Source organism: Equus asinus, chromosome 8 (genome assembly GCF_041296235.1).
Source record: "Equus asinus isolate D_3611 breed Donkey chromosome 8, EquAss-T2T_v2, whole genome shotgun sequence".
NCBI lineage: Eukaryota > Metazoa > Chordata > Mammalia > Perissodactyla > Equidae > Equus > Equus asinus.
Genome location: NC_091797.1, coordinates 79,485,479 through 79,494,718, shown reverse-complemented (window position 1 = coordinate 79,494,718; position 9,240 = coordinate 79,485,479). Strand labels below are relative to the sequence as shown.

At 59.8% G+C, this 9,240-nt stretch overlaps 1 protein-coding gene across 3 annotated transcripts in view; it reads left to right on the top strand.

Annotated features, from left to right (window-relative positions):
- Positions 1-1,016: 1,016 nt before the first annotated feature.
- The window catches only part of RASAL1 (RAS protein activator like 1), a 28,008-nt gene continuing 19,784 nt past the window's right edge, over positions 1,017-9,240 (top strand). For 2 of the 3 annotated variants that reach the window (XM_044775839.2, XM_044775838.2), the window contains exons 1-4: positions 1,417-1,845; positions 5,752-5,808; positions 7,187-7,300; positions 7,454-7,515. In XM_044775839.2, the coding sequence (XP_044631774.1) occupies positions 1,781-1,845; positions 5,752-5,808; positions 7,187-7,300; positions 7,454-7,515 (298 nt within the window). In that variant the 5' untranslated portion in view covers positions 1,417-1,780. Of the gene's footprint in view, positions 1,186-1,416; positions 1,846-5,751; positions 5,809-7,186; positions 7,301-7,453; positions 7,516-9,240 lie in introns of those variants that run through there. The other variant, XM_070516110.1, reaches the window with a different exon arrangement.

Below are 9,240 nucleotides of genomic sequence, written 5' to 3'. Positions count from 1 at the left end.
ATTTCCCAGGTGGGGTAACTGAGGCCCAGTCTTTGGAAGTTGGGGGACTCCCTGGCTGGGGTGCCAGGTAGGAAGTCGAGGAGAGACACTGGGAGGCAGTCCACGGGGCCACTCATGTGGCTGGGCAGGGCCCTCCCGTCCCACAGGTTTGGGTGGCGGCTCCCGCCAATAGGGGCCTTCCTATCGGTGCCCAGCCCTGGGTTGACTGAGTGAGTCAGGCTCAGCACCAGCCCTTGTAAGGACTCAGGCAGGTAAACAACAAACCCACGGGGAGAAATAGTGTGCGCGTCAGTATCTGCCCTGGGACTGGCCTCCTGGCCACATTATCTCATTTAAAACGTGAAAAATGTAGGAACCTAGAGCCACAGGAGCAGAGAAAAGGGGAGAAAACCTCTGCCTGGGGTGGGAGGGCATCCTGGAAGACGTCCCAGGAGAGGTGCCATTTGAGCTATACCTTGGAGGACAATAATATTTATATCAGATACTTTCTGAGAGCTTCTGATGTGCCTGTCCCTGTTCTGAGACCTGGGTTTGCCTCCTTCATAGCTGCTCTATCTCACCTAATTCTCTTGAAACCCTGTTATTGAGATACCATGCTATTCCCATTGAACACGTGAGAAAACCAAACCAAGGCACAGAGAGGTTAAGTAACTCGCCCAAGACCACACAGCTACCAAGTGGCAGGTCAGGATCCAAATCCAAGAAGGCGAACCAATTACTGCCTGTGAGACCTTCTGCAAGCCATTTAGCCCTCTGAACCTCAGGGTCTCTATCCGTGAAATGGGGGTAACAGTACAACAGTACGTAGTGCATAGAGATATTTGAGAACGAAGATGAGATAATGCTTGTTACACACCTAGAACAGTGCCCGGCATTAGTAAGTGTGCAAACAAGTCTAGGTGACTTTTATCATCGCTGTGGTGCTGTTATCCGCCAGCCTGCCCCTCCCCCTCCGGCCGCGGCTCCCTCCCCCGCAGTGCCAGCCCGTGACGTGGGAGCTGCCGCTCGCACGATCTGAGTTTCATCGGAAACGAAAAGAGATGGGGGGATATTCGAGGCCCTTCCCTTGACTCTGAACGGACCCCCAGGAATGTGCAACCTTCACTCTAGCGACCCCTCCCGCGGGCCGCGGATACCGCTCCCGGACAGGGCATGGAGGTCGGACGGAGGAGGCGGCGCCGGAGGGTAGGCAGGGGAGGCCGCGGAGGTGTGGACGTGTTGGAAGGAGCGCAAGCAGGGGACAGACTGTGTCTTCCGAGCCCAGTGCCAGCTCACCAGGAGCCAGCGGCCACGCCCATTGATGGCCGTGCCGCTCCCCACCTGGCAGTCCCGGCAGCCGCGCCCGGGTCTCCGCGGCCGGTGCGCTCTGGCGCGTTTGGCTGGGGTGCCGGCAGAGGGCGCGCGAGGGGACGCGGGGACGGGCGGGGGACCCTGCGGGAGGCGGGATTGGGGGGAGGGTGCTGGGCCGCCCCCTCCCGCCCCCTGCCCGCCCACCAGGAGCTCCAGACCCGGAGGCAAGAGCTGGCGGTGTCCCCTGCGCGCTCCGCCTGCTCGGCGCGCCGCTCCTACCTGTGGAGTCCGGGGGGCGCCCCCTCCCCGACGCCTCTCCTTTCTCCTCCTTCGGAAGCCTCCCGCCCAGCTGCACGCGTCTCGGACAGGCGGCGCTGGGACCCCGGGACAGGGCGCCAGTCTGGCAGCTGGTGACATGTAGACGTCCTCTCCGAGGTCCAGCCTCGGAACCTGGGCGCCCTCCTGCCTGGAAAGTTTGAGGCTGGGCGCCATGGCCAAGAGCAGCTCCCTGAACGTCCGCGTGGTGGAGGGCCGGGCGCTGCCCGCCAAGGACGTGTGAGTACCCCCGGGGCGCGGCGGGGGTGAGGGACGCACGGCACATGGGATGGGGCGGGGGTCACCCATTCCGAATGCTAGGGAGGGTCGGTGAAGTGGGTGTGGGGTTCTCGTCTCAGACCCAGTATTGGGACAGAGCTGCCTTCCCGGGGCGAGAGGCCCCATGCCGGTGGCTGTCCTGGTGTGAGGGGGCGCCCAGACTTAGCAGATGCCCCGCCCCCAGGAAGGGGGGTGTCTTTGTTCTGGGATGCACTAGAGGGGTCTTCCAGGGCTGAAGAGGGGGTTGGAGAGTCAGATTCCGTCCCAGCTGGGGAAGGGATTGGCTGGGGTCTGGGGGGGGGGGTGTGGGGGGGTGTCTCTTCCTTCAACCAGGCAGGTGTTGGAAGTGGGATTTCTCCAGGTTTGGGTGGGTTCCTATCAAGAGAACCCTGGGGAGGAGCGCTGGAGGGCGCAGGACCCGGGTGGCCCCAGCATTCCTCCGGGCACATCTAATGTTTAGGTTTGCAGAGTGTCACCAGGTGGCCCACCAGCCAGGCCCCGGGGGAAACGGGTCCTCTTGATCCAGAGCTCTGAGCCCCTCAGTCTGGGAGCTCCCAGCCCAGTGTGGGCCTTCCTTGCATGCTAAGCCACCGGAGCGCCCTGCAGCCCCCTCGGTGGCCAGGTGTGATGGGGCTCGAGGACCCTCGGGCTCCCCTGGTGCTAGTAGTCCTTGGCTGTGCCTCCCCAGGGCTGAGTCAGCAGCTGCCGAATCAGCAGAATGGCGGGAGGGGTCCCCCTCCTGTTTGGCCTGGAGCCCAGAAGGAGCTCTGAGGGTGTCAGCACCCGGGGCGGCTGCGGGATCCTTGGCAGGTCACTGGCTGTGTGACCTTGAACCTGGTCCTCTCTGGGTCTCGATTTCCCATCTGGGCGCTGGGAGCTCTGGACAGGAGTCTCCAAGTGCCCTGCGGCCGAGAGGGTGGAGCACCTGTTGGGGTTTCCCCCGCGGCCAAGGTGAGCCGGAAACTGGATTCTGGCCTTTGCGCAGGTCGAGGTTGGGGCTTAGCTGTACCCTAGCTGCCCGGGCCGTGGACCCCCAGTGGGAGCATCCTGCCAGTGACTTCATGAACCGCCCCCCTCCCCACATGCAGCTGTGCCATGGCAGTGGGGGGGGAGGGGGTTTGCTTAGAGCAGTTTTCCCCGCCCCCCCCATCCTCATCAGCTACCCCAAATAAACACGCATCTGACACGAAAAGCAGAGAGCCTGCGGTGCGAATGCAGCATCTGGACGAGCCCCTGCCTCCGTCTCTGAGATGCCCTCTCAGAGCCCCTGAGCATTCGAGATTCTGGAACCATCGGGGCAAGGAGGCCAGGAGTGGAGGCCTGGCAGCTGCTAGAGGGCTGAGGGGACCCTTCCAGAGCCCGGGCTCCATCCCGTTGTGCTCTGGCCGCTCCATTAGTCCTGGGTGAGGGCCACGAGGGGGTGGCAGGTGTTGTCCCTGGACCCGGTTCTCTGGGCTCCTTCTGCCTCTGCTGAGGAAGGGGTCGAGTCGTGCCTGGTTCCCGCGTCTCTTGACCCCTCTTCCCCCAGGTTCCCAGGCCAAGGTGAGCTCTGGGGTGGGTTCACCCTGGAGCAAGGGTAGGGAGGAGTCACTAAGCCCCAGTTGGGGATCCAGCCACCCTGCCTGTTTCCCTCACTGTTCGCCCTTCTTTAGAGGGGCTCTCCCCAGAGGATGCTGCGATCTCCGTGCCCATGGGGGCTCTTACATGGGGTGTTTTCTCCCTCTCTTCTCCCGAGGGAAAGGGCCTGGATTCTTCCCGAAGCCTCACCAGATTTGAGGGGGGTCCGACCCGGCTCTGGAGGAGGCCTCAGTCGGTACTCGTAGAGTTATTACTGTCATTAATAATAGCAGCTGTAAGCTCCAGGGCTTACTATGGGCCAGGTCCTGTGCTTAACACTTCCTATGGTCCCAGCCCAGAGAGTCAAAGTCGCTTGCCCAGGGTCACACAGCTGGGATTTGAACCCTGACTGTTCCCATGCACAAACCAGACTGGGCAGGCAGTGGCCAAGGGGCCTCTTTTCCCACGCCTGAGGTGGGGCAGGGGCTGTGGGAGAGGCCAAGGGTCCGGAGAGATGGAGGGTCTGGAGGGGGTGGCCCCCCGGCTGCCGTTGCCCCTACCTGATAGGAGCCTGATAAGGCCTCGTGCGTCAGAGCCCTGGAGCCGACGTGGGAGCTTGGCTCCCACAAGGGGCCGGAGTCAGGATGGCTCCACGGGAGGGGGCGTGTCTCCCAGCCCTTTGCCAGTGGGATCCCAGCCAATCCGGCCCCACATCTGCAGCTGGGGAAACTGAGGAATGAGAGCTTGCCTAAAAGAAGCTTGGGGGTGGAGAACCCAGAGAGGGAAATGAGATATGGGGCTTACCCAGCCACGGGCATCCCGGGGGGTGGAGCCAGATGGGGAAACTGAGGCTCCTGGGGTTCCACAGCCCGGTGGTTTTGGGATAGGTCCAGAAGGGGAAACTGAGGCCTGGGGCCTCATAGATGAGAGTTCAGAGAGGAACTCAGAGACGCAGGACGCCGCCCAGGCTCAGGTGTTCAGGGATGGAGACCGGATGGGGAAATGGAGGCCCTGGAGCACCCGGCAGACGGGCTGAGGGAAGGAGTCCGGAGAGGAAACTGAGGCACACGGGAGCCTGCAGACGAGGCTCAGGCTGGAGCCGACTCCTGGGGCCCACATGCCTCGTCCCTGGAATCCTGGAGGCATTTGGGGAGCCCTGACAAACTGGATGGAGAGGGGGTGGCAGCGGGAGAGGGCGGAGCCGGGCCTCGAGGGAGGGGGCCGTTGGGGAAGCGATGGTGAGCTGGGTGGAGGCGGTGCTGGTTAAGAGCGTGTATGCTGAGCCCCGTAGACTGGGGTTCCAATCCTGACTCTGCCAGGCGGGGGTGGGGGGGTGGTGCAGGTCCTCCCCCAAGGAGCTCACAAGGGGGCAGGATGAGTTTGGGTGCTCAGAGGGACCGGAGGTCAAGTTTACACGGGATGGTGGAGGTCAGGGACGGCCTCTCTGAGCAGGTGAATTTTGGTCCAAGGTTTGAATGACAGCCATGATGAGATCAGGGACAGAGTGTCTTAGGCAGTTGGAACAGCAAGTGCAAAGGCCCTGAGGGCAGCCTGAGCTTGGTGGAAGGCAAAGGAGGCCTGTGTGGGGGGACTAGGGGAGCAGATGGCACTGGGGGAGGGCCCCTGGCTGACAGCTTGGGATGGACTGGTAACTCTTATTATGAAGAGGGGATTGTGCTGGCTTTGGTTGACTGATGGCTCGTGGCCGCTCAAGGGGATGCAGCCTATCTCTCCTATGGGCTGCATTTTGAGGTCTGGGTGCTCTGGTCTGGGCCTGCAGTGGGAGAGTCTTCTGAGGGCCGTCCCCACTGAAGGCCGAGCCTCGGGAAGTCCCCTTTCCGGGGAAGCTGGCATTGAAATGACGCTCCAGAGAGGGCAATGCTCACCCCAGACGATGGCATCGAGGCCGCATGGGGAGGGCTCAGGTGAGCTGGCTTGCATCCCGCCTGGCATTGTCCCCTCTAGTTCCTCCCCTGCCTGAGGAGGTGTGTGCTAATATGATGCCCGATTCATAGGGCAGAGAAACTGAGGCCACCGGGGAGGGGACTGCCAGGATGCTGCAGCCAGCAGGTGGCAGAGCCAGGGATGACTCCCGAGCACACGCTCTTGAGTGCTCCTTTGGCCTCCTGGCTCGTGCCTCAGTGTTGTGTTTCTGTGGGTGGGAGTGCAGCGAGCCCGCATGCGCTGCGTCTCCGCTGACTTGCTGTGTGACGCGGGGCCGCAGTCCCCCCTCTCTGTATACTGAAGGTGGGTTGGGACCCCCACCGTGGCTGCCTCCCAGACCCCCTCCCTGAAGCCCCTCTTCTGCAGGTCTGGGAGCAGTGACCCTTACTGCATAGTGAAAGTGGACGACGAGGTGGTGGCCAGGTGAGGAGTGCGGAGGCCAGGCCTGGGGTGACGGGAGCAGGGCAGAGGGCGCCTTCTGGACCTGGGAGTCCAGGCATGAGAATTCACATTGAAAGGCTTGCCCCACGGTGGACCTGCGGCCTCACGGTGGGCACCATGTGCCTGGCCTCGGGGCCCCACGGCTGGGGCTGCCAGTTCCTCTCTCCATCCAGCCCACCAACTGGCCGACCCCTGCCCCCTGGACCTGCTGATGTCCCTGCCAGCTCCCTGGGCCTGACTCAGCGGCTGGCAGCCTGTGCCTCCCCCAGTGGCCTCCCCGGGGGCGGGCAGCTCACGCTTGGCTGGGCTGGCTGGTTCCGGACCTGCTGGGTGCTGCGGGCATCGGGGTGTGTGTATGCGTGCGTGCACCCAGCGGGGCCTGCTTGTGAGTGTGTGTGGGTGATGGAGGGCTGATGTGAACGCCTGTGACCACGTGCGCGTGTCCTGTGGGTGTGCAAGGCGCGCAGGCTCACACTGTGTACATGTGTGCGTGCCTGTGCACACACATGAGCTGTGCTGGTCACACATGTGTGGCCCCTGCCTGCTTATTTGGGTAGACAGGCACTGGTGTGAACATGTGTGAGGTGTGAGGTTGTGTGTGTGTCGGGCGGGGGGACATGGGGCTGGGCCGTGCTTGGCTCCCGCCCCCGCAGGCCGAGGGACGGCTCTCAGCCCCCGAAGGCCTGAGAGGTGCGGGTGGGCGGGTGGCTGAGGCCTCCGTTCCTATGGAGACGGCAGGATTCAGGATGCTCCTGGCGCCAGTTCTGGTCCAGATGGGCCGGGAGCTGGGGGCGAGGAGCGCGCATGGGGGAGGGTCAGCTCGCAGCACCCCGGCTGACCCCCCCTCCATCGTTCTCTCTGTGCTCATGCTGTCCCATCACTGCCTTCTGTGATACTGCCACTAAACCCGCAGATGGATTTTCTGTGTGTCTCCAGGCTGCTATCTCCCCGTCTCTGGGCTCTGAGGAGCCTCTCAGCTTAGGGGCTGGGGAACCTGAGGGACTTCCAGCTGGGAAAAGGCCAGGGCATGGGGCAGTGGGTGTTTGGGAAGAAGGGTTCGTCTGATGGTGATGCCCTGGGCTGGGGTAGAGGGCAGAGTGTGTGCACGTGTGTGTGTTGAGGTCTCTGGTTGTGTGTGTTGAGGTTTCTGTGTGTGTATTTGTGTGTATCTCTACGTCTGGGTTCATGTGTGTGGTTTGTGTGTGTGTGTGTGTGTCCCTGGGTGGGTGTGTATCTAGGTTCTGGGTGTCTGCATGTGTGGAGCCCCTTCTCGTGTGTGTGTGTGTGTGTGTCTGGGTCCCCAGGTGCCTGCCACCTGCGTGGCCCAAGGCCCCCCAGCCCTCTGTGCCCCCTTTGGCAGGACAGCAACCGTCTGGCGGAGCTTGAGCCCCTTCTGGGGGGAGGAGTACACCGTGCACCTGCCCCTGGACTTTCACCAGCTGGCCTTCTACGTGCTGGACGAGGATACGGTGGGGTGGGTGTGCTGGGGACCCAGGCCCGGGCGCCGGAAGGGAGGCGGGACGCCTCGGAGCCAAGTACCTGCCCCCCAGCCCTCGCTGCCTGCCCCCTCACTCCACGGGTGGGGTGGGGTCCCTGACTGCACCCTCACCCCGCCGCCTTTCCGCAGGCACGACGACGTCATCGGCAAGGTGTCGCTGAGCAGGGACGCGATTGCCGCTGACCCTCGAGGTGGGTGAGGGGCCCCGGCACCCTGCTGGGCAGAGGGAGGAGGGGACGGCCGTGTCAAGAGGGGGCATTTTCGAGGGCAGAGCGGGCAGCGTGGGGAAGCATGGAGCCTTCAGTGGAAATTATTTCAGCTGTTGTTAATTGAGTTTAATTTTAATTTGGTTCTTTTATTGAGCAGTTCATTCATTTACATAGTTCAGTATCCAAGATCGCAGTGAAACTGTCCCTCTCACCCCGGTGACCCCATTCTCGTCCCAGTGTTGTCCGTTTCTTCTATGTCCTTCTGGAGGTGTTTCAAACATAGGCAAGCAAGCAACAATAGTAATAGCAGCAAGCACTTATATAGTGCCTACCGTATACCGAGCACTTTCTGAATGCTTTCCATGTATCCACTCACTTGACGACGGTAACAACCCTATGAGGCAGGTGCTCTGCTTGTCCCCGCTCCACAGGGGAACAGGATGAGGCACGGGGGCCCCAGTGAGTCGCCCAAGATCTCAGAGTCATTGAGCGGGCCGGCCAGGATCTGAACCAAGGCTGTCCAGCTCCAGAGTCTGTGCTTGCCACTCTGCACGGTGTGTGCTCTGTTCTCCGCTTCCAGGAATGAGAGCCTGTTACAGTCACTGCTCTGTGCCTCGTCTTCGCCTCGCCATGGGTCTCGGGGATCTTTCTATATTGGTGCCCCAGAGCCTCCCCATCCTTTGATCTCTGTGTGAGTTCACGGCCCTCCGTTGTGTGGATGTACCGTCATTTATTTGCCCAGGCCTCTACTGATGGGCACGTGGGTTGTTTGCAATCTTTTCCTAGTTCAAACAATGCTGCAGTGAATAGCCTTGTACAAACGTGGTTTCACACCTGTGCAAGTTGCATCAATCAGAACTGGTCAATTCCCAGAGGTGGAACTCACGGCTGATAGATATTGCTAGATCACCCTCCATGGAGGAGGTCACAATTTACACACCCTGTACCCTTGTCAACAATTACCAAACTTTTTGATCTTGTATCTGAGAGGTAAAAATGGCCTTTCAGCATAGGTTATTGTGCGTTTCTCTATGAGTGAAGTTGAAAACCTTTTTATATATTTAAGAGTCACTTCATTTCATTTGTTGTCTATTGTCTATTCATATTCTATGTGCATCCCTCCCCACCCCCCGCACTGGGTTGTTTGCCTTTTATTATTGATTTGTAGGCACTCTTTACATATTAGGAAAACTAGTTCTTTGTCATATTAGCTGCAAATATTTTTTCTCCCTTTGTGGCTTATGTTTTGACTCTGCTTACAGTTTTTCCATGTATAAAATTTATTTCTTTTTCTGTAGTCAACTCCATCTTTTTTTTTTGGCTCTTGATTTTCTCTGACACCTAAAAAGGCCTTCCCAACCCTAAGATTAAGAAATTTTTTTTACATGATTTCTTCTAGCAACAATTTGTTTCCTGTTTTTACATTTAAGTGTTTCATCTATTGGGAATTTATCCAGAGACAAGGTACAGGGTATTACTTTTTGTCTGGGTGAGTACTAATTGTCTCAACACCATTTATTGAACAATGTATTTTTTCATCAGTGGGAGTTAGTTGAAATCCTACTGTGTGCTAATCAGCACAATCATTGCTCCTATTTAGTGAGGGCTCCCTATGTGCCAGGCAGGGTGCTAAGCACTTTCTGTTTAGTCCTGACAACACCAAGTGAAGTGTGCGCTAGAGTGACTTTGAATTTGTGGCTGATGGGC